The sequence below is a fragment of the Bombus pyrosoma genome, linkage group LG4 (assembly GCF_014825855.1).
Source record: "Bombus pyrosoma isolate SC7728 linkage group LG4, ASM1482585v1, whole genome shotgun sequence".
NCBI lineage: Eukaryota > Metazoa > Arthropoda > Insecta > Hymenoptera > Apidae > Bombus > Bombus pyrosoma.
The window spans coordinates 1,188,880-1,214,218 of NC_057773.1; the positions used below are offsets into that span (position 1 = coordinate 1,188,880).

The 25,339-nt window shown below is 33.7% G+C and overlaps 4 protein-coding genes across 12 annotated transcripts; 2 read left to right on the top strand and 2 right to left on the bottom strand.

Moving 5' to 3' along the window:
• Positions 1 to 10: 10 nt before the first annotated feature.
• On the bottom strand, positions 11 to 6,171 carry LOC122566451. Of its 4 annotated transcripts, none has more exons than XM_043723679.1 (4): positions 5,960 to 6,171; positions 5,486 to 5,741; positions 598 to 5,326; positions 11 to 527 (listed from the first exon to the last, which is right to left on the bottom strand). In XM_043723679.1, exons 2-4 carry the CDS (start codon positions 5,668 to 5,670, stop codon positions 516 to 518), a joined length of 4,926 nt encoding a protein of 1,641 aa, XP_043579614.1. In that variant the 5' UTR covers positions 5,671 to 5,741; positions 5,960 to 6,171; the 3' UTR covers positions 11 to 515. The 4 variants fall into 4 exon arrangements, with proteins under 4 accessions (XP_043579614.1, XP_043579615.1, XP_043579617.1 ...); XM_043723680.1 differs by having other exon boundaries at positions 5,855 to 6,171; XM_043723682.1 differs by having other exon boundaries at positions 598 to 4,007; positions 4,155 to 5,326; positions 5,486 to 6,171.
• A 1,341-nt stretch (positions 6,172 to 7,512) lies between these two features.
• Positions 7,513 to 8,536, top strand: LOC122566680. The gene is made up of 3 exons (XM_043724283.1): positions 7,513 to 7,669; positions 8,059 to 8,202; positions 8,281 to 8,536. The coding sequence occupies exons 1-3, from the start codon at positions 7,595 to 7,597 to the stop codon at positions 8,413 to 8,415; spliced, it is 354 nt and encodes a 117-aa protein (XP_043580218.1). The 5' UTR covers positions 7,513 to 7,594; the 3' UTR covers positions 8,416 to 8,536.
• A 131-nt stretch (positions 8,537 to 8,667) lies between these two features.
• LOC122566662 (polyphosphoinositide phosphatase) lies at positions 8,668 to 14,085 on the top strand. 5 transcript variants are annotated; one of them, XM_043724246.1, is made up of 15 exons: positions 8,668 to 8,826; positions 8,901 to 9,349; positions 9,422 to 9,647; positions 10,037 to 10,201; positions 10,681 to 11,065; positions 11,143 to 11,389; positions 11,465 to 11,660; positions 11,734 to 11,932; positions 12,013 to 12,585; positions 12,650 to 12,762; positions 12,844 to 13,084; positions 13,146 to 13,361; positions 13,448 to 13,630; positions 13,686 to 13,854; positions 13,921 to 14,085. In XM_043724246.1, the coding sequence occupies exons 2-15, from the start codon at positions 9,266 to 9,268 to the stop codon at positions 14,011 to 14,013; spliced, it is 3,090 nt and encodes a 1,029-aa protein (XP_043580181.1). In that variant the 5' UTR covers positions 8,668 to 8,826; positions 8,901 to 9,265; the 3' UTR covers positions 14,014 to 14,085. The 5 variants fall into 5 exon arrangements, with proteins under 5 accessions (XP_043580181.1, XP_043580183.1, XP_043580185.1 ...); XM_043724248.1 differs by having other exon boundaries at positions 8,937 to 9,349; XM_043724250.1 differs by lacking the exon at positions 10,037 to 10,201.
• On the bottom strand, positions 14,083 to 15,182 carry LOC122566679 (ubiquitin-60S ribosomal protein L40). Of its 2 annotated transcripts, none has more exons than XM_043724281.1 (3): positions 15,046 to 15,182; positions 14,441 to 14,640; positions 14,083 to 14,359 (listed from the first exon to the last, which is right to left on the bottom strand). In XM_043724281.1, the coding sequence occupies exons 2-3, from the start codon at positions 14,628 to 14,630 to the stop codon at positions 14,163 to 14,165; spliced, it is 387 nt and encodes a 128-aa protein (XP_043580216.1). In that variant the 5' UTR covers positions 14,631 to 14,640; positions 15,046 to 15,182; the 3' UTR covers positions 14,083 to 14,162. The 2 variants fall into 2 exon arrangements, with proteins under 2 accessions (XP_043580216.1, XP_043580217.1); XM_043724282.1 differs by lacking the exon at positions 15,046 to 15,182 and adding an exon at positions 14,732 to 14,918.
• Positions 15,183 to 25,339: the final 10,157 nt, after the last annotated feature.

Below are 25,339 nucleotides of genomic sequence, written 5' to 3' on the forward strand. Positions count from 1 at the left end.
ACAAGCAATATTTGTCTATAAATATTTGCATATATTTACAACGGTATTGCATTCCAAGACATTTAAGAAACTTAACACATTGCGTTCGCTTTACAGTTTATGGATGTATGTGTATGAAGTATACGCAACTATTATCATCTAACAGAGCTATGCAATTTATAATTAAAAGATTTTGAACGCACATATTCCATAAAAAACACAAAATAAAACATAGAAAAACATAAATTAGGAAATTTATAACAAATCCCAATGTGTTAATAAGTGTATTGATCTTAATATTAATCAAAATCCGTTCCGATATTCAAAGTAAAGCATTGAATAATGTTTTTTCGATACTATAAAATAATTAACGAGTTTTTTTCTAATTTTTCCCATTTAGAAAACGAAGAAATGTTTTTCCATTGATTAAATAAAATGTTAAAATCACAGATTCAGGGTCATATTTAAATCTAGAAATTACTACATATGTACTACTTTCCGATCGATTTTGTTTCGAAAAGTCGTGCCTCCATTAGCTATATAGTTGCCTGAAATGACAAACGATCAAGGTTAATATATTAATAATCAAAAGATGAAATAGGTTCCATGTAAACTTACAGTGATTTTTTCCAGTATAGTTTCTGCTGGTTTATCCTTTCGAACAAGTTCTTTTGGACTTGCTTTGATTGGTGTACATTTTTCTTCCTCCATTTCGCTCTTTTTCTCTGGACTTTTCAAAGCATTTTGCGCTTCTATCCTTTTACGATTTAAGAACGCCATGCCATGGACTCGAAGATGTTTATCTACCGCCGCCTTATCTTCGAAAACCGCCATACAAACATGACATTGATTTGCTTCGATAGACTTTCCTTCAGCCTCGAGATCATCCACATTATCAGGAGCGTAGGAAGTATTTTGTGCCATATAAGTTATGGGATCCTCTATCCCGTGAAATGCTTTTAGATGCATTTGTAAACTAGGTACTACCACAAAATTGTCTCCACATTCCAGACATACTAAATATCGGCCCTTGATTCTATGATTGCACGCGATATGCTCTCTCAAATTTGTCATATTCGAGCATCGCTGATCACATTTTTTACACCTGAAATTACCCTCGCTATCTTCAGCTGTTTCTTGTGTTACACATAACCCAAGTCCTGTAAAATTCACGTTTTTCCCATCGGTATTATATTTTTTTGGATTCCACCGTCGTCTTCTTTTTGAACTCGATATAGTACTTTCGGACTTGCGCTTTTTGTTATCTAATAATTCCTTGTAACCACCATTAATAAATTCTGGGGATATTCGTAGTAAGTTTATGGCAACTGCTGATAGCTTACAATCTTGCAAATGTTTACTCTGAAAATGATTACTTATAACTGATTTGGATGTATTTATTAATTCCCTGCATAAAGGACACGGAAAGTTTAGGATCTCATTTGAATTAGTTGGATTGATTAGAGCAATTCGTCGAGGAAAATAGCGATTAACTTCTTGATCGCGTGAAAATACTGCCATTTTTCCTCCTTTCGTTATCTGTCCAGCTTTCTTAGATCGATTCATCTCAAGCACGTGTTGAGGAATTCTAACAAGCGGAGGAGGTTTCAAAATTAATTCATGTGTTGCAGCCTTCGGTTGCTTTTGACTCTGCGTATTGTTCGAAACATTCCTTGCTTCTTGCTTTGTTTCATCTAATTGAATTTTTGCTTTTTCGCATGATGTGTCATATATACTCTGGTCGTTTTTCACTCCTAACAGATGATCTTGTTGAGGAGATTCAACTTTCACTGGGCTGGGACTTAATGGAATCGTTTTGGTATCCCATATACAATCAATGACATGTTCGTGTTCGGTTTCGATCTCTTGATCTTGTTGAGCTTTGTTTTGTTCGGTTTCTTCATTTATTATGTTATCATCCGTCCTCTGAGCTTCACGTTCAAATACCTTAGACGTAATATTTCTAGCATTTATAATCTTACTTGTTGTCGTATCTGTAAATTTCGAAGTTGCTTCAATCTTGTCGCATTCAGAAATATCCGACGTTAGGTCAGCCATTGACCTAACGTCGAGTATCTTCGGTATGATTCCATTCAACTTTGGAGAAGATTCTGAATTAACATTAACAACTTTAGAACATAGTGATGTTTCATAATTTATTATATTATCATCCGTCCCCTGAGCTCCATGTTCAAATACCTCAGACGTAATAGTTCTAGCATTTATAATCTTAGGCATAACAGTTCCATCTTCGCAAGACTCCGTGTGTGCATTTGTGAATTTATTTTGCTGTAAATTATTTTTCAATAAATTTGCTGCGGTTTCCACTTGAGAAGTATTCCATAATGTCTCGGAACTTGTAAGTTCCTCTAAACGTGTTTCATGTTCACTTTGCAAATGAGACATAATTCGTTTCGCCTCTACATGAATAAACGTACAAAATGGACATTTGAACCATATTAATCTTTGAACGACTATATGTTTTTCCATGTGTAACATGTAATCTTCGCAACGTACAATGCACCGCCCAAGTTTACATAGTACAAGCCTTATGGGTTGATGATCATTTGCATCCGAATGTTTATCTTTATGATGTTTTCTATATTCGGAATATGATGGTAAAACGATGTAACATTTATCACAAACTACCTTATTATGACTGTGCATAATTGCGAAATGTTTTGCGACAGATTCCATATCTTGAAAACCATCTATTTCACAAATTTTACAACCGAGAACACGCCTTTTTAGCGTGTGGAAACAGGTAGTCCATGTATGGACTTCTAACGATCTATATGATGTAAATTTACGATAACAATCAGGGCATAAATACGGTCTCTCTTTGTCGTGAAATGTTTGATGAGCTACGAAACGCGTCGAATTACCTTGATACGTATGACATTTGTGGCACATATGCCTATAGCAAGAACAATATATATCGTTTTTCGCAGGCTTTGAAAATCCTGGAATATAGTACTTGGGTTTTTTAATTTTATTACATGCCTTACAAACAGGTTTTTCATCTGTTTTCTCATATTCGGATTCCCATTCATGTAACAGTGCATCTTTCTCCTCTGTGTCATCAGATTTCTCAGTACATTTATCAATACAATGTTTCAGCACAGTCTGCAAAATATGAACTGCTTTTAAGTTTTCTTTGATCACATTATCAGTTACGAAATTCATTACTCTTGATATTTCTTCACCAATTTCTTGTAAATGGTCGTATCGTTTCTTCAATTCGAAATAAGAAAGATGAAAAAATTCATTTAGCATTTCTTCTCTACATTTTGTTATCATCGTAGATGTATCAACAATAGAATAAATTGGCTTTTGATTAAGAAACGTTACATCGAGATACAAATTTTGGTCTTCTCCTTTATGAAATGTTAAACTTTCAAATGAATTGTTCATATTTTGTACATCAATACCAATGTCTTTCTGTTCAGTATTCAAATAAGGTACATCAACTTTCTGAGAACCCTTTGCTGACAAAGAAGTCTGTTTCGATTGAATATCGCAGCTAGAACTATTCGATAATTCCGACGGAGATGGTGAAGGTGTTAAAGGGGAAACATCATTATGAAATGAATTCGTTTTTTCCTGATTCGATATATTTTCTATTTCAGTGGAATCTAAGGGTATCAATGGTGGAATATTGTAGAACACTAATGGTGGAATATTTGTAGATTTTGATTGCACTGTTTCTTGTACATTTTTCACTGGTACCACAGCATTGGATGGGGTCTTTAAATTTTTAGTAGGACCTGATGATTGCTTAATAATATATTTCCGTCCATTTTGATATATAACCCTACCGGGAAAAGGTCGTAATTTATTTTTAAAGGGCTCGGTTTGGTTTTTCGAACTATTTTTGTTAGTTTCTTTACCGGCTTGAGAAAGATTTTTATTTCCTACATTTATTTTCATTTTCGATAATTTTTCATTCCCAACAGGTACTAAGCGAATTACTTCTTCGGAAGATGATTCTTTGTTATTATCGCCAGGTGAATTATCAGAGGTGTGTCCTATAAAAACAATCTTTTTGTTATTGATCATGTGAGGTGGTAGCTGATTAATAATTGTATTAATATCAACATGTTTCGTACTTTGAAATCTAACATCCTTTTGACCAGAATTAATGGTCAATGTATATAGATTTTGTTTCAATTTACCTAACTTATTTTTGTATGTATCCACCTTTGCTGTACAAGATACATCAGATTGAACCTTAGACACTGGTGCTATTTTTAATAAATTATTGCGAAGTGTTTTATTTTCTTTTCTATCAGATTTTTCTTTTACGATATTGCCTTCTGTAACTGTCTTGACTGATAAATTGTTACTAGATTTATGTGTTAAACTCTTCCATAATTGTTTATTGGTAGGATGCTTTGATAAATCTTTGATATCACGTTTAGGCGGTATCATTGTATTACCACATGATATAACCATATTGGATGAAATGGAGTTTAAATGTCTTACTTTATTTCGTTTAAACTTATTAATTACATTTGGACGTTTCGGAGTGCATGAATCTTGCACTGATTTTACAGAAACTGTTGTGTTTCCTTTCCTTTCCTTATTATTTGCTGTAAACTCAGATTCAAGAAATTTTGAGAATCCGCAATTCACAAAAGTAATGTCATTTACTGTACAAGGACTGTCTTCATTTTCAATCATACTTTCATCAGAGATGGAAACCCTGGTATTTGTTGAAGATGGACTTGTTCCTTTATCAACACTTTCTACTGACCCAGGAATATCAGAAAATTTCTTGCCATTGTTAGGTGTAGAATGAGCAGAATTCAAAATAGAAATTTGCTCCTCTATTGATATTTCTAATGGCTTAAAATGGAATCGACCGTTATAACCTTTAAGAATAACAGTAACTGGATTATTGGCATCTTCTGCCAATTGCCACCAATTGTTATCAATAGTTTTATTTTTCAACCAATCCATTATATGAACTTTTATTATAAATGTATGTTCCATGAGTGCTTCGCATGTTAAATCTACTTCAGGATTCCAGTCGATGATATTTGTTGGTAAAGGCATTAACATTAAGTCACCTATATTTACCAAATCTACATTATGAGCTTTCAAATGTGCAAAAAATTGACATTGATTGTAAAAGATTCTTATTGCCCCAAATTTTTGATTGTTACGTAAACCTCTACTTCGTAAATATAAGCGTTTCTCATGATCCAATTGTAAACATGTGGAACATAATATACCTTTTACAGAGCTATGTTTACAAGCAGTTACAAAACAATGATGACACCAATATCCCAATATCCAACTTTTCCTTGCAATATGGTCTTCCAAACTGCTTCGAAAATAGAAGCTAATAAAAAATAAAATTTTCACATATTACATGTATTTCTATTTAAAAACTAATCCTTACATGTACTACATATAATGCTTTATAATGCTGCAGTTAATATACAACATATGTAAAAAAGATACTTAAAATATATTAGTAGGTGTATATATGTGAACTTACCAGTCTTTGCATTGTGTACACATATACAGATTCTCACATTCTGGAACATACTCCTCCAAAGGGAAGGATGGTAATGTTGGCTCATAAGGTTGTGTCTCCGTTATAAAAACAGCATTTTTCACTGCTGTATAATATTTATCACCCCACCTAGTTTCAGTCCTTCTATTCCTTCTTAGTTTTGGCATGAGATTTTATTATTATGTGTCACAATATTTAGAGTATCTTAGACACAGGATCCATAAGCACCAAATTGATACTTGAAAGTTCATAAATATAGATATGAACTATTGTAATAAGCAATTATTTATAGCAATGTGTTAAAAGTCAGTGAAATGCTGTTATTTCTACTAATAAAGTATAATACTATACCAATTATCATATATTTTTTTATAACATACAATGAATATGATATGGCACTACAGACTTAAAGAACATTATACAAAATTTATTCACAATCTTGTCACTAAATCTCACCATTAATTACGCCTGTCATATATCTTTTTCATATCATACAATGTATTAACAAAACTTAAAGAATTGTTCATCAGTAAACCGCCATATTCAGCCATGATATGTTTTGCTGTTTCCAGCTTGTCGGTAAAACAGAATACATCGAGCTGCCGTTGCGGCAAATGATTGAAATAATATTAACAAATGCACAACTATTGTATGTACCTACATACATATCCCACAACATATACATACATATAATACATATTTTTTCTCTATATATATATATATATATATATATATATATATATATCGAGAGAGAGAGAGAGAGAGAGAATTACCAAATGTTTTACATTTATTATTTTTGTAAATTATTTTAAGTTCTAATTTTTAGAATATTTTCAATGTTATTAATATATACATATTATTTTATATAATTATCACCAGTAAAAAGGATATGGATATTGAATACAATTGTGGACTCTTATGCTATAGTGAAAAGTTGTATCCAAGCACCTTTGAAGATCCTGGAAATATACACAAAGATTATTGAGTTTATACAAATAAAGCAATGAGTACCATTTTACAGTATATGAAAATAATATTTAAAACCACTATGTTTTATTAAAACTGTGTCTTAGACTGAATACGTATCTTAAACACTACATTTTTTAATATTTGGTAAGTATAATTTCATTTTAAGATTATTGCAAAAAATAACATGTAATTGATTAATACTAGTTTTATTAGTAAATATATTTTATATATTTGAAACATAAAATTAGTTTATATCTGTTTACATATTTTCACATAAGTTTTTACTTGAGTGAAATAATGTGATTAGTTAACACACATATTCTTAATACTGATTTTCTCTTAATTCTGTTTACAATTAATATCTATAATTGTAGAATATCATCTTTTTCTGTTTTAAACACAAACCAGTTAAGTAATACTAAACAATAAATAATATACACTAAACTTATAAAATATTCTGTACTTATATTGAATAGTTCATTAATAATTCCTTATATTTTATGTTCTCATTAAGTGGATATTACAAAGCAGTTGTAATTATAATGTGATTATATCTCAAAAGAATTTCAAAAATTTGTACCCTTTTTTAAAGTAAATGTTATGTTACATATATATATACATATATTTTTTATTTAGATACCCCAGGCATTGATAATGGTCTACAGAGAGCGCTAGGTGTAGTTTTTGGATTCTAGTATCTTACAGAATGGAATAAAAATATATTTAATTTTTGTAAGAATGAGTAAAACATAATAAATATATATAACTCCTAAATTAAAAAATGTGATAAAATGTACATATATAATAATATATTTTAGTCATAATAATATTACCTATAAACTGTTATAAATAACTGCTATTTTATAATTCTATTTGGCTATGCTGTCGGATTATATTGTTAAAAGTAAATTAATATGTGTAACTTATTTAATAATATTTGATAAGAAAATTTTCGACTAATTTATAATGAAATACCTAGCTTGCATTCTACCAACTTATACATATATCACTATGTACGTTACGTGTGATAAATAAGTACTTGCTTTTCCCTTTCCAGAGAGCACCAAACTCACTACGAAGAAGTACCATCAGAAGGGCAGGTATGTTACGCAAATAGATAAAATGTCGTTCCATCAATTCAATGCATTTACTGGTCGTTTAAAACAATCAACACAATTACATGCTCTTTATCCATTAGTAAGTAATTAACGACAAAAATTAAGCCAAAGATTCATATATTTTCCAACATTTTTTTACCATTTTTGCTACTTTGTTTCAATGAAGTATGATTTACTCTGTTTTTAATATGAAAATTATAAAACAAATTTTCAAAACTTTACATTCAGTTATTTATTGTTAAATGATATTCCCTATCATATGCTAGAAATGTTAGATAAGTAAGGAATGAAGCTTTATATAACTACATAATATCAATAGAATATAGTTATAATATCAATATCCAAGAAATTAAAAAACTGTGATATAAAAAAAATTGTATATTTTAATTTAATATCCTAAACATAATATTATTTGTACCAATGTCATTGATTGTATAATAATATATAAAATTAATACTTGTGTCGTAGTCCCCAAGACCATTAGAAAAAATGGAACCAATAAAAATGATGTTTGATTCTGTCAAAACTAAGCCAGTATCTACTTCATTATCTGGCAAACAGAATTATTCTACAGTACCTGCAAAAATAAAAAAGCTCCAACAGGAATGGCAGGTAAATATTAATACATATATATCTGTTGATGATAAAATTACATTAAAAAGAGAAATATAATAAACATACATTTTACAGGCTGACTTAACAAAACCAACATATCTTTTACGAGGTAGATCGGATAATATGATTGTTGCTGGACTTTCTGCACTTACTGCAATTTGTTTTGTTGCTAATATGTATTACATATTACAGCTCAAAAAGAAATTTTAATGCATATAGGAAATTAAAATGCTTTAGCATAGATATACTTAGGAATGATATTTGTTGTAAAATATAAATTATAACCAAGTAATATTTTGAATTTATTATTATAAATAAATGATTAAATATACATTTATTTTATTCTGCCTTCACACACCTTTTCATAGTTAGGTTTTCGTTTGTATATAGTGAGAATATTATACTACACATGTATAATATATATCAAAATGTGTTGTATGCAAATATATAAGAATTACATATATGTATGTATATACATAATGTATAGAAATGTACCTACATAGAATTCTATATTTCATCTGCGATTATAAAATATCCTAACCTATACCACAAATACAAAAAGTATAGGATAGACCCAATGCTTAATGCATTTTTGTGTCATTTGTTTCGTGAACTTTAAAGGTAAATTCATATACAATTTAAACATCAGTTCGAAGTTTCCGATTCAGCATACTCTTATTACATGCTTATTATAGACGAGGTACTGAGATCTTGACATTGATTAAATATAGGATAGACTTGACATATGGAATTCATATCTCATGTCCTGAAATTGCTTTTCGGTTGTTACGGCGAACGTAGAAATTGTATCAATTTAATCGCCGAAAATAATAATATTCTATACTATATCGACAATGTTGGGAATGACACCCATATGGTAAAAGAGCTCTAAAGCACTCGAGACGTAAAACAGAAAAATCCACTGAGTGATAGGTCTATCTTTTATTTTGCCTGTGATGGTATTAAACGTCAACTTAAATGATACACAAAGAATTTGTAAAAAAGCTACTAGTATTGGAAAAAGACATTCTAAATATTTGTAAATTAACATTTATCTGCAATGGATGAAAAGATTATTTCAACTGTAGTATTTCATCCTATTATTTCTTCAATACAAAAAATTGCCCTTTATGAAACAAAATCTGTAAGATCTTACTTTATCTTATAAGCAATAAATTATTTAAATATTCTTGAATACATATAATTTACGTTCCAGAGGTTTTATTTAATGGGTTCAAATAATACTTTAACACGTTTCCGTGTATTAAAAATAGACCGTATGGAACCGAAAGAATTAGTTGTTGTAGATGATAAAAGAGAATATACTCAAGATGAAATAAAGGACCTTGTAAATATGATAGACATGGGTAATCGTACACGTACTGGACAAAGAAGTAATATTGGAGGAGTTGCCAAAATTGTTTCGGCTTTTGGAATTGTTGGTAAGCAATATTAATTTCTTTATTAGTTTCTCACATAAATTATCACTACATATGCTTTTACAATGAAGAAATTTTTCATATTTTGTAATAATTATATATGACACATAATTGTATAGAGAGAATAAGAATATAATTTTATATATCAATTCTTTGTTTTTTATTAATACATAGTTACATTGTATGTAATATGTAAGAGCAGCGTACGTGTCAGAGACATAGCTTAAGCTTTATAATTTTGCATGATTTAATTCTTGGCATGCATGTTTATTGCATTTTAATACTAGACGCAAAATAACATAAATATACATAGTAATATTGGAGTAAAACTATTGCTAAAATATTATATAAGACTTAGTTTCCATATATTATGTATTTGCTTGCTAACAAAGGCAACATTCACAAAGAATCTACATCTGACAATGGTGTATCAGAAGAATCTGAACACCAAGAATGTCAGAAACCATTGCACAAACCAACTCAAACTAAATTCACCTGGAAAACAATGTGGCAGAGAGAAACTTTCCCTCGACTAGTACCAGCTTTTGGTCTTCTTGGTAAGGACCAATCTCTTTCATATTCAGTGAAACATCATACATTTGAAACAGAATAACAATCTTAACAAAGAAAATTTAATACACATGCACATATACACACAAAAATCAACTTTATAGTAAGTGATACGTATGTAATATAATAAGATGCAAATGTAGCTTAAATGCGATAATGGTCATTCTGTATGGTAACTTTACAATAAACTATTAAATTGAAAATTTAAAACTCAAAAATAAAATCTTATGCAATAAGAAATGATATTAAATACTTATTGTACCAATATAAATATTCTGTGTGTAAGATATTGCAGCACATGTATGTTTTTAGCATGATATCACACAAAATTATATTTGCATGCTATTTTACTTGCAGTTAGAAAGTTAACCATGTTATATGCACAATATATTAGATATGTAATAAATAAAATGTAAAAGTGATTTATACTAATAAAATAATTAATGGCTAAAAATTATTCTATTAGGTTTTGTACGTTTCTTAGAAGGATACTATATAATTCTTGTTACTAAACGACGTAGAGTGGCTGTAATTGGGCATCATACAATATATAAAATAGAAGACACTTCAATGATTTATATCCCAAATGATACTATCCGTGTTTTTCACCCCGATGAACAAAGATATGTGAAGATGTTTCAAAGCATAGATCTTAGTAGTAATTTCTACTTCAGTTATTCTTATGACCTAACGCATACTTTACAAAATAACATGACTCCACCAAAACATATCAAACCTGATATTTTTAATACAAATAACACGGATTCAAATCAAGCAGAGAATAGCGATACTGAAGATGCAGAAGACTTTTTCAATATTTGGGCATCTAAAAAGAATTATTGGAATAATAGGTTTGTTATAATAATCAACTAATAAGTTTTTGAAAATTAAACACTCAATAAAACTTGATAATTGGTAATATCTTTAGTGGTACAGAAAAATATATTGATTATGGTGTACGAAGTAATCCGCACCGTCGATTTGTGTGGAATTCGCATTTATTGAAACCAGTAGAAAAGGACTTGCATCGTGACTGGATTTTATATGTTACACACGGTTTTATTGGTCAATCAAATGTCAGTATTTTTGGAAGATCTATGTATATAACTATTATAGCTAGAAGGAGTAATAAGTATGCAGGCACCAGGTTTTTAAAACGAGGAGCAAATTTTGATGTATATATAATTAAATAATATTTATGTTGTACTATTGTAACTGTATATCACTAAAAGATACTTTTATTACTTCAGGGAGATGTTGCCAATGAAGTAGAAACAGAACAAATTGTACATGATTCTGGAGTGAGTTCTTTAAGTAAGGGCCGTTTTAGTTCTTTTGTACAAATGCGTGGATCAGTTCCTGGACATTGGAGTCAGGATGTTAGTAAAATGGTTCCTAAACCTACTATCACTTGTGATTTGGCTGATCCTTATGTAGAAACAGCAGGTATGGAAGCTAAATGGTATCGTTATATTTATATATGATACAATCAACATTCAATTATTAAAAAAAAACCCAGGTGCGCATTTTAATCAGCTTTTAAGAAGATATGGTTCTCCAATTATAATTCTCAATCTTGTTAAAAAACGTGAAAAAAAGAAACATGAAAGTACATTGAGTGAAGAATTATACATGGCTGTTAAATATTTAAACCAATTTTTATCTCCAGAACATCATATTCAATATATAAGGTTTGACATGGCTCGAATGAACAAAAGGTACAACTGCATGTAGTGATTTTATGTTCTAGTATGCAAAAGTATTAGATATAATTTTTAATCATTTTTTTTTTTTTCAGAAAAAAGTTTAATGTTATGGCACGATTGGCAAATATAGCACATAATGCAGTTTTGAAAACTGGTATTTTTCAATCACAAAATCCATATTACAGTCAAAGGAATTTATTTTCTCCTCAGTCTAATTACAATAAAAAATCTCATAAAACAAATTCAAACACGATTTCTTCATTCAATACATACGGCGTTCAAAATTATACAAATATTTCCATTGTAGATAATCTATCTGTCAATTGTAGTACCGATTTTAAATTTGCCAGAGAAAATAAGTATAATGAATTACATTATATAGAAAACAAAGTAAGACAATGCTTCGGTAAAAGGGGTACATTACAAACTGGTATTATTAGAACAAATTGTGTTGATTGTTTAGATCGTACGAACACAGCACAATTTGCGATAGGAAAATGTGCTTTGGGATTCCAATTGTGTGCATTAGGAGTATTAGAATCTCCTAAATTAGAATTTGACTCTGATTGTGTAAGAATGTTAGAAGAATTATATGAGGATCACGGCGATACATTAGCATTACAATATGGTGGCTCTCAATTGGTGCATAGAATAAAAACTTACAGGTAAAATTGCATAATATTGTATATATTTTCAATTTTGATGAGAGATTTTTATTTTATGATTTAGAAAAACTGCACCATGGACAAGTCAGGGTAATGATATTATGCAAACTCTCAGTAGATATTATAGTAACACATTTAGCGATCAAGAAAAACAACATACAATCAATTTATTTTTAGGTAAATATAAATATGAGAGTAAATAATATTAGAGATAGATCAGAATAGTAAATAAAATTTGTATCTAAATGTTTCTTACAGGTTTATTTATACCTGAAGAAGGAAAGCCTCCTATTTGGGAACTTCTAACAGATTACTATCTTCATCATAAACCCGCTTGTCACTACTCCCGCAGAACAAAACCTTTAACGCAGTGGTGGGATGCTACTGTATTAAGATGTCTACCATATGCATTAAATGAAATAACAAAAACATGTTCAGAAATAATACAAGTTCAAAATTCAACCGAGGAAATGATTGATGTTTATTATGATTACCATAGGTATTGAAACATTTCATAATGTGAATGTAATATTGTGGTTCATTTATATATTTTTTTGTAGGCCATACGAGCTGTCTTTACTTTCCGAAGTTTACGCGTATAAAATTAGTCATTCTGTTAGAGATTTCATGCCGCATTTTACAACCAGTTTTAGTCCATTTGCAGTACGAATACGACCAGGTAGAAGAAGGGAAGAAACTGGTAATAAAAATTTAAATATGAAGAATCCTTCAATGACTGGGCAAAGTAGTACCAGTAGCACAACATCGAGTGCAAGGTAGTACAAGTCATTAATAGAGCGAGGGAAAAATTGAAGCAAATGTAATTTTTTGGATCTTAATTTTTATGTATAATATTCCATAGCTCTAGCGATGATTCAAGTTCCGACGAATATGAAAATCATCAGCATACTAATGATTCTCAATTCGTAATGTCTAAAGAAAGCTCGGAATTCACATCTTTTGAATTATTATTTCCATCTATGAGAGAAGTGTATGGTACTCAACCTCAATATCCTAAAAGGAATGATGTCATATTATATAAAAGGTAAATTGCTTCTATACATATTAAAGGATACTTTTTTGATATATATTTTTAATAGATTTGCATTAATTGGACGCAATGCAACATATTCTTCGGATTACACGAAACTGCGTTTAAAATTAACTCAACAAGTGTCATTCCCTGAAGTGACAACTACTGTAGTTCAAGTACCAGTGATAAAGAAGTCTAGCATTAGTATATATGAGCAATATGTTAAAAGAGCAGAGGTGAGTATATATTGTCATTAGCATATAAATCTTTTTTATCATATTAAAATTATATATATTATTTAGGTAGGTGGTTCTGTGCCAAGTACCAATGATATTATCTTGTATGAAAATTATGTGAAACAACAGTTACCAAAAAGACTAATATATTCAAATTGAATCTATTATGTGTTAAAGATGTATATATCTATATAAATTAATATATAATAAAGTGTTAACAAAATCTGGTTACTTCTTTATGTATGTTTTATTCACACCATCTTTTAGAAATACATATATTCGCAAAATGAGCAAACATTATATGTAGTCTACTTCAGCTTCTTTTTTGGTCGAATGTTGTTTGTGTGGCCACACTTTTTCTTACGACAGTTGGTTGCACGTGGATGAAGACGGGCATAACATTTTCTACAAATCATTTTATCACAATTGTATTTCTGTGCAAGAATACGCAAAGTAGGTTCGATGACACCACCACGAAGTCGAAGAACAAGATGCAAGGTAGATTCTGTTCAAAACATAAGAACTATTGTTATGGGCTACAAAATATATAAAGTATTGGAATTTCTGTAATGAAGTTACAAGATACCTTTTTGAATATTATAATCTGACAGAGTACGTCCATCTTCCAATTGCTTCCCAGCAAAAATAAGACGTTGCTGATCAGGTGGAATTCCTTCCTTATCCTGGATTTTAGCTTTTACATTTTCAATAGTATCTGATGCTTCTACTTCAAGGGTGATTGTTTTACCAGTCAAAGTTTTCACAAATATCTGCATCTTGGTGTATCTATTTTTTAGTATAAAACAGATTGAAACCGTATATGTAATAAAAGATCATAATGTAAAACAGGGACGTTACAAAAGTATACAATATTTACTCGGCAAAATGGTTGAGTTCGACAATTAATTTTCTACGTTCCTAATTTCTCTTTGTTATCTACTATTTTTTTTATTATTAAGTTCACTAAAATATGTAGAAGTGACTAGAAAATTTCACAATAGGCATTTCGTTTATAAACGTGTATTCTAGCAACGTAACGCGTTGCAATTGTTTTTGAAAACCTTTTGTTTAATTGTTTCATTATATATGTAATTTTTTCACTAACTATTTACTAATTCAATCTAAAATCAATTTATAACTTCGTAAGAACATTTTAAAGCATAAAAATTCTAAACAATATTGAATTCTTACCGTTAGAAATGCGTGCTTGCTGAAAACAACCTAAAAGGACTTTACGATGGCAGCACTGTAACTTCCGTCCACATGAAAATCAATTATGTAGGTATACTAGCCCTCTCGTGGCGAATAATACTATTATTTCAAAGAAAAGTGTTTGCAAGAATATTTATTGTGCTTAATTTGCATACAAAGTGTGTAATTATTGAAAATTTACGTCGTTACTGCATATTTGAAAGAAATTGTTTTCAGCCTATTGTGAGCATTGTTAATAAGTATTAATAGTTCAGACGATTCATTTTCAACGTATTGTACAACTTGAAAACCTTGATACAGTTATTTTTATAAAAAAAACATCACCTCCTGAATATTATCGTTATTCTTATTACAATCCATATTTATCTTAACCTTATTTGAATGTATTGAACGTTAAATATTATATAATAATATTATATAATATTATTTTCTTTAGTTAATGGTTTATAACTTTGAATTATATTTGTATATCTTCTGATAATATATTTGTATTTTATAATTATAAAAATGTAGATGCATATATGTGTCTACGATGCATTACAAACATGTATGATACGCGTGCGCATGTTATATCCGATGTACGTACTGCTTCCTTCAGAAGACGAAAGTTTCATTCCATGCCTTAGGCCATGGCTATATGCAAATTTCAGTAGTAACCCTTAAACTTTATACTTTGACCTAGATGTTTACCGGCCGAAAGGCCCCACAATTAAAAGTGTTTTACAGCGGCCTTTAAAGCTAGGATTTTACATATCTAAGATTTTACATATTTTCAAATAGAGTGGTTATTTCTTAGAAACTTCCATTAGAATTTGTAGCTTACCATAGAGTTTGTACAATTTGTAGAATTTCGCAGGTATGTTTATAATTCCTCACAGATATGTTCTTCGTGAATGGATCTCATAAACTCCAATGAGTTTTACGATATTTTGAAGAAATATAAGAAGCTTTATGATACTTTGCCGGCTTGAATGCTTTTGCATTTACTGAACGGGAATCTCTTTACATTATGAACGTTATGGGTCAATGCGTTATATGTAAGAATGTAGATAAAGAGAAATGCAGTGAAAAGTAAAGAAAGTATGTCAAATGTATCATTAATTTTGTGACAGTGGTAGATAGGCTGTGAAATCGTTAACGCAAAGGTATTTACGATTAATTCACTAAACACAATATTTTTTAACTTAAAATGAGATGCATCTCGCTAATTAGAATGCATATCGAACTCGTAATCCACAATACAGCTTTGGATGTTCGATATATGTATGTACTTATGTATATGTATGTACATGATTTCCCGTGATACAATGTATTCGCCTTACAGGTGAAATGGAGTAAACAACAAGGTTGTTCTTGTAATCCGTTCTGAGATTGCTTCATCGAGTAGCTTCGGTTTTTGTATAACATTATAGAGGAGTTGTAAATCTCCATCGAAGTTTGTTATCAAAGTTTCCTCATTATAAATTCCACTGGCTGTTTCCTATACACCAGAAAACACATCTCAATTCGTTGCATTGATCAACTGTGTTGTCGAAAGTTATTTCGAGTTGTTGAACTTCAATGAAGTTAACTATAGTCTCAAGGCTATTGTGAAAATTGAACAGTAACTAGATTTGGGTTCAGATGAACTGACTATGGTCGGGAATGCGAATTAGTACGTTTTAATGATGTATGAGAATAAAGTAAATATTAATAGAAATCTACAATGGTGAAATTCTCGATAGTTATAATGATTATTGCATAGTTGATATAAATTGTTGTTAATGAGTAAGCGTGCTTTAACGGTAATGTTATGTACGAAAAACCATTTTTTGATGTATGCAGGTGGGAAATTAATTTATGACAGTATTGCTTTCTCTCTTTGTTTCGACTGTTTGCAAATGAATACCTAACACTGAAAGTTGATTGATCAATTTTCGTATTTGTTTAACAGATGTTAAACTTTGATCATGCGAGTACGACAGTGTCGGAAATAACGAATAAAATAAAAAACTTTTCTCTACAAATAGGTATTACGTTAACATCATTGTACAAGTTTTTACGGGCGAATATAGATATTGCTTAATAATAGAGAACAATAGAGAATATTTTCCGTTTCTAGATGCAATTACCGTGAGCGAACAGTCATTTAGCGACTATTTTAGAGCGGATCTACTAGAATGTAGACAGAATAATTCCGACATCGAAACAGTATAAATTTACGGGAATTCTGGTATGATCAAATCGTATTGTGTCCCTAACAGTCGCAATTGGTCTTTATTTACGAAACTATCGGTCGATACTACTTTACTTCTAGTGTTTACTTTTCCCTCCGAAAAACAACGGATGTCCAATGCAGTTGTGACTGCTATTGTTGCTATGACATTCGGCCACTTGTCCATTAATGGATATCTGTATTCCATGTTCTGACGCGATTTCCATTTACATACGCTGCATGCCATACTCTTATCCTTAAACGTATGAATTAAATACAGCTTCGGTCCATGTATCATTTCTGGAAATTGCGAACAAGGGCCGATTAAACATAATACTTCCGGTTTTATATATCGAAAATGTATTTCTATCCCGCTGGTTCGTTAGTGAATTCCCTATGGCAAAATCGTGTATTCGTTAGAACAGTTAATAACGATGACATGGATCAAGAGCAGGTATCACCCGCGGCAAGCAAGCTATGCTCATGTTCAGGTTCGCCAGACTGGGTTGCTCTTCTACCAAATAAAGCATTTGCGTTTTTTGTAACCATTGCTGGCCGGTTTACCTAGTTTCCTTTTTCAATTACCCTTGTAATTATCTTCTAAATATTTTCTTGTAGTTCTTGCTGTAGAACTTTCGCTATTAGCACGACATTCTGGGATTTTATTTAGTGCTAACTTGTCTTTTGATCGTTCACCTCAATTCCATTGTATAGTGTATAATATCTGATACGAGGTATCCATCAGATCAATGAGACCTCTTATCGGTGTCTTTGTCTGAGACACATAAGCAGATGAATTTATCAGTGAACGAACTAATAATGGAAAAGCCTGTCCGAGTCAGTAAGATCATTAAATTGCAGGGGCCACGATATACGGGCTAAAATTGAAGTCTAACTCTAAAGTGAACTCGTTCAACTACGGTTAAGCTTTCATGACACTTTGACCTCGACTCGTACACGCTTTTACCGAAGAACGCGCAAACCTGGTTTCTGGATCGAAGATCGAATTATCGATTTCCGTCGACGCCGAGCCCTAACGTTTCTCCACAACCTTTTGTACTCTCTTATCTTTTATTTCTTTTGGCCTTCTACTCGGTCTCTTCCTACGCTGCTGTTCCACCAGCAGTCGCCACCTTTCGTTCAGAGAGAATCGGAGAAGTGCAATTAAAAGTTGTTACGAACGTGGCCCGAAACCACGTTTAATCGTCGTTGTGCTTCTTAGCCGTAATTAGAGTTCATTGATGAATGAACGAGTCTATCCTCTTTTATCTCGTGCCTTGATCAAGCCCTTAGGTTTTCGTGTAATTTATTATGCTACGTCTGTTCAACGTTGAAATTTTATAAATTGTCGTTTATCAGCAACCAAAGACCTATCTATTTTTCGTTGGAAATTGAACGATATATATGTATATACGTACAAATGTCATTCGTATGTAGATAATAGATCTATAAGGTTATATTTCATGTATAATCATTGAAGAGTGTTCGTACAAGTATCCCCGGGATAACAAAAATTTCCGTATCGTAAAATTTGTAAGCAAACTTGTTCGATAAGAAACTGACGAACTTTCAGAATTTTATCGACGGTTCCGCGAAATTTATATTTGCTTGCTTACAGACCAAAATGTAATTCTTCCCTCCTGGTAATAACTTTAGCGTTTTCGTACATCGACAGCTACGATAAAGGGACCACAAAATGAGTATGAAATGCCATTGCGATCCGAGATAAAACTTTTCCATCAAAACTCCCTGCTCTCCCTCATGTCCCTCGTCCTTCCATTCTTCGCAGTTTGCTCGTTCAAGCGATTCTGCGACCCGCTGATTCTCATCTGCTTAAATCGATGTCCGATTCTTTTTATTTCTATCTTTTTTCTTTCGTTATATCATGCAATATGCCGGTCGTGCAGCTATTGGTCAGATAAAGGTCCCTTCATAACCGATGCGTTTACGAATATGGGAGCTAAGTGCGATGCACCGAATGGCGTCTCTTTTTCTCTGCATAGAATGAACATATTAGGAAAGTGAGGGGAAAGTGAGGGAGATTGGCGGTGTGCATCATGTAGGTATATCTGCACGAAGGACATCGAGAGGTAAGGGGAACGTATAGTTTCGAATGCAGTAGGTGCAACAGTGCAGGTAGGACACGCAATGCAGTTTCGTGGAAATTAGGTCAGCGAGTTTTCGGGTTAGACAGAGACAGCGGGAAGGGACGACGAACAAAAGAGAATACGTGGATTAGACTGCACCGAGAAAAGGACATCGCGCCTCTTGGAACCACCGAAAGGAAAAGGGGGAATAGGGAGAGTAAATATATGTAAATTAAACGTCCCTCGACTTTATTTAACGCAAGAGTTTAAAGGAGTTACCTAGCTTTTCGTCGAGCCTCCCCGAATAAGAAACTTCTCCGAATAACGTGATGTGTAGCGAACAGAATAAAAAGAATATACATATGTATGTATATATATAATCCATATTTTAACAATCTATCCAGACTACGAATAAACGGTATTTAATGTTTTTAACGTCTCACCTGCGAAAAGTGACACGGAATGAAACATGTATGTACGTATAACGTAGCTTTATCAATGTTTTTTGATATCTGCGTGTCGCGAAATTCTTATAATCTTTAATCACAATCTGTCGGAAATAGTTTTCTTTATAGGAGTCACAAAACGCAGCATCAGATTATTTAATTAACCACTTAGATTTCTATCTTCGTAATAAACAGATTACGAATTTAATCTAGAATGAGTGAGCTAGTAACCGAGAATATCGTAAAATGATAAGAGAGCTCGCAAGATTTTAAACCCCAAATCTTGCGATAAGAAAATTCAGTAAGTGATAGGTCTATTTTATAGATACCTCATTTATGATATTACAGTGGTCTGTAATTAATGTTCCGCCATAGTGTATGGCGGGTTTACTATTTGAAACCGGTTCAAGTCGAATAAAACGGTTCCTTTTTCCTTTGATTCGTAAAATCAGAGCGGAAGTCGGTGGTCGCGCACCAGCTCCGGTTCGAAACCGTGGAGCTTGCTTGCGTTATTTCATCATTCGCACGGTGATCTGTCGTTTTACTCACAGGATCGTTATTATTGAAACGAACCAACGAATGATATTATGTTGCAACGAGTTACGAGGAAAATCTTAAAATAAGACGATTATAATTCTCCGATTGATCTTCTTTTCGCGACCGAAGAAAAATAAAAAGAGAAACGCTAATAATAAATAGTTCTTAGTCTTCAGCATAATAAAACATTTCCTGAAAATCAAATACGTTACAAAAATGTAATTTTTCTAACTGAAATATAGCTTCTTCTTGTATTTTCAAAGTAGGAAACTTCTTTTATTTGAAAGTTGCAAGCAAATATGTACTTTAACATCGGAACACGCAACAAATTTACTCGTCTGATGTCTCATGCCGAAGTGTAAATCCAGGTCTTTCTTTCTTTGTCTCCTACATCAGCTTCCTTTCTGTACTCGGCTTTCCTCTTTCGTCTATCGTTTTTCTCTCTCTTACCCTAATCTTTCTCTGTGTCCCCTGCATTCGCTGGAAGTTGGTGAATGCCGTGGAGTCGCGAAGTTGCGAACGCTGCGGTGGCGTATTACAAGCTGCAGCAGCTCCGTTCCACAGGTTTCCTTCAATAATGGAGCGGGCCAAATAGTCTAATTTACTCGGCGACTGGTCGCCCAGTCTGAATATGCATGTGTACCCGGGCTATTCACGACGGCGAAGACGGCGACGACGTCGTCGACACTAGGATCAGGAATCGGTGGAAGAGAACAGTTGTAGTTGCAGCTCGGCTAGCACTCAGCACACTGCTTCCTCGCAAGCATGTGCAGACAGGTATGTGCCTGCGTGTTCTATGTCGTGTCCGGAGTACGCCTCTTCATACCTTATTAGGCGTCACCCAACATGAACATTGTCTACGTTCAAGCACTCTCCAAATTGGGTCAGTTGACGTAATGCAACGCATACGAGTATAGGAAATATAGCGTGCACCGTGTATGGGCGTTTTGACATAGAAAAATTGATCTTTACGCATATCGTGTTCCCTTTTGCTTGGAACTGTTTCAAATAACTTTCTCATTTTATTGTTTCCCTTTATCTACGTGTCAAAAAAAGAAATATATATATATACGAGTATCGTACCTATCTTACGCGATATGTACATACTTTGAAAATTAGGTGGTACAAGACGTTACGATTAGCTTTTTTGGTTTTCTTGAAGAAAATATTGGCAAAGTTAAAAATGATCAAAAACGTTTGGTTTCAAATTTGTGGATTCGATTTATGTGGGCAATATCTCCACGCGAAGGCGATTAGACGAATCTCATAGATTTTGACGATCTGTATTCTTGTAACTCGTACACTTACACAGATTGCGTTACATCCTTTTCTCTCATTGAACGTGACACTTTAGCGGATGGCGCTTGCTTTCGATTAGGAGGCGGATCTCTCGAGTTTGTTTCAAAACGCCTTGTTCGCTGCTATTTGGCACATATCTATTCACGAAAGTTCTCGTTCTCTTATTGATATTATTGAGACCGTAAAGGCGGTAGGACCGAGTTAACGAAAGATTTGTACGAATGCGATGTAAGTCATGAAGCAAGACAGTCAACTCTTAATCTTGATTCGTTCTTCAAACTCGATTATAAACTGTAAACTAATTGTAAGTTAACTGTACGGTTGGTACAACGGTACGAGCGGTAGAATGGCGGATCAGTTGGTGCGAGTTTGCGTGCCTGGAAACCGACTGCACCGGCAGCAGCCACCGCCGCTACTACCACCGTCACTACCGCAGAATTTCAGTCCCGAGGGCTAGCATTAAACGAGTTTCTAACATACATTCCTAACTGCGCCACTTGTGCCCCCTGATCGGATATTCAATCAGGCAACGTGTTCGAGAATTTATGGGACAGATCACTTGACGGTGCTCGTAGACCAAATTTTGCGCTAGCTATGTGCGCATTTACTACAGCTCACAATGCGATTGCGACTATAGAACGTGTCTTCTTGAAAGGTGGAATAGGTGGACCTAGTACATTTTTTTCGTTTATAATCGTGATATGGTATGGACAATTGCGAAAGTTGTACCAATGATCGCCAATCCTGTTCCAGCATACTTCTCTGGAGGAATCATTTAGCTGGTAATTCAGTGTCGAAGCGAACAAGTTCAACTTAGGAAACTTGGCCTGTCGTATAAATTTATGTTACATGAAACGTTTAAGAAAAGTGTACGACGACGCGTCAAATCATAGCTTCTGCGATGCCGCGTTGAATTGATGGCAAACTTTTCGAAGCATCGTTTTATATAGCTGTGTAGCCTCGGATAATTTCGACGATGTACACCTTGTTTATTCCTTGCCGCGTGTCTTTCTTGCCGACGAAATTACCAGAAATTGAGCTCGTATTTTTAGTAAATTCGTTACCAGTTTATGACTGCTTTTTTATCTACTTAGAAATTTAGAATAAAGATCATCTGAAAATAGTATCGTCGATTGTCGATCGTCGAAGAACGAGTTTATGAGGATTTCGTAGTTTTCTCGCATAGCTTTTTCACAGCGCATCGGTGCTACTGGTCCGAGTAAGGAATTTATTCCGGTAAATAGCGCGCATGTGATGCGCATCTATGAAACACATAGTTGACCATTTCGTGCGCAAGTTGGCGGAAGAAGAAGAAACGAGCGATTCTCCGTTGCTCGATTACCGCAAACAACTTGGTTGTTGAACCGGCCTTTCACTATCTCTAGCCGTGTTATATTCGTCTTTGATTTCGACGCAGCGAGATAAAGGCATCAATACCAAGGGATTCGGTGCAAGTGGTTTTTCCACGTTTTCTCGATTGGTTGGCCGACGATTAAAGGTTGTGAGTCCAATCGCTTCGAATCGCAAGAACGGCATTCGCGTCCATATAACGCGGCACGTACGAAAGATTCCCGTGGTGAGAGCGAGAACCTCGTTTAACCTCGAGAACTCGGGAGCGAAGGAGAAAAGAAGCAGGTTGTAAAAGGTAAAGGCAAAGGGCCGAGATCGGTGGTCTCTCCCTCTTGCGTGCTGCTTGCTTTCAACGTTGGATGCTGTGTACTCTTCGTATCCGAGTACCCACTCGAGTCTTGGCTCTGCCGGTCCTTTGGCCTTGGACGGAAAGCATTGACCTCGGCTTTCCACTCTCAGAGCACAACCGGTCACGTGGACCACAGTCTACTACAAAATACGTACTTACGCGCACCATCTTCCTCTTTCTTTCATTCCGTTCTTACAGATATATTTCTGCTTCCTCCTCATTCTCCTACCTTCTTACTCTTTACGTCACTCTTCCCGTTTCATATCACCTCGATTCCTATTGGTAACGTGAATACACGACAGAGTACGCAGCATTCATGTAAGCATCCTCGATTACGTAGTAGACTCTTACGTGAACCTGGAAACGTCACTGCACTCCTTTCTCTTTCCAACAGGCCGGAGAATTTTTATTTTTATACCAACCGATATATTGGTCGGTGAAGCTAACCGTTCATAACTATAATGCCGTCACTAGGGAGTATTTTTATTCGGTCAACGTCGTCGTCAGGGGATTACGTAAAATAGAGGGCTGCTTCGTAAAGGTTACCGAGTTTGGGTTAGCTACATGAGAAACGATAACGCAGAAATTGCGTCATCGAATTAAATTTGCTGCGATCGATCGGAATATTTTCTGAAATTCGATGATACGATTGCACGAATGCGTCAGTCTCGTTAGTGGGTACGTGGAACCGAAGGGCGATGTTCCGTCAGTGGCGCGGTGAAAAAGCAATATTGATCTTATGCTAATTTTCCACTGAGTTATGAAAGGTTCGTGCCGAATGGGATAATTTATTCACTTGTTAATGCCAACTTGTATACAGTGCCACGTTGGACATGCGCGCTGCCACCTGATTGCGGAGAAATCAAATTCACGATAATATAGCTAACATTTCATTGTTAATGTAAAGCTAGATGATGCTGGAAGTTTATAATGCGTCGTATTGTAGTATTACATTCTGTTGTATAGTTCTCGCGCTGGTATCTATATTGCATTTGATGTTCACGCTAGGCTGAAACTTTCCAACTGTTGTACGCATTCGTGACGTATTTCTCTGAATAGCAAAGTTACAAAAAAGGCTCGAGTAAGGCCCGAATGAAACGGAAATGTTCGCGGCAAAAAGAAATTGTTGGACACTTTACCATTGTTAGAACGACGAGTAGCGAACATCTTACCAATCCCATCGATCATTCCGCTGTCTTCGTTGTATAGTGTATTGCTTTCACTGAACTGAACTGTCGACACAGAGCATTGGTCACAGTTCAAAGTTTCGCTTAGTTGAACGTGTATGCAAGATCGAGATGTAACGTGCAGCCTTGATTTGTATTTATGGGTTCTAATTCGCTGCTTCGATTACGGTTTACGAGTTCTCTTGTCCATGCTACTAACCATGATATGCTCCGTTTGTCGGATGATTCGAATTATGGTTCGTCAATAATAGGCACGTTGTTAAACTTTATAAAAGTTTAATAAAGAGCATCACAACGATGCTGTGTATTTTTGTGTAAAAAAGTATCGACGACCAACTGTTCATGAAACGAATTTATGGACTTAAGAGTTATGTAGATTAAAATATGGTATTCGTATGGTCTCTGCGTGTACACAAAACGTACTATATATGGTATCATACGACGGTATTGAGTCGGTCTGTGATGTAGACAGGTGTGGGAGCTAATCAAGCATTTTGTCGTATTGCTAGACCGACAGAAATAAGAGAATGCAGAGGCGAAAGGCGGCGAACGTCAGTATGGTCACGATTAGGGGCTAGTGCGAGTTGCAGACGAGGGATTTGAGGTTAGGGGATTTGTAGTACAAATACGACATATGGACCGACGAACCGACCAGTCGTACGACCATGCGACTGGCTATATAACGACCGCTATAGGGTGGATAGGAACAGCGCATCAAGCGCGCGTAACACGGCTATGGTCTCCTCGTTACAGCTGCACAACTACCAAATTGCATTACTGCAGCCAGGAATCTCTGCGTTGCTTCAGTCCTGGAGTCTCTGACA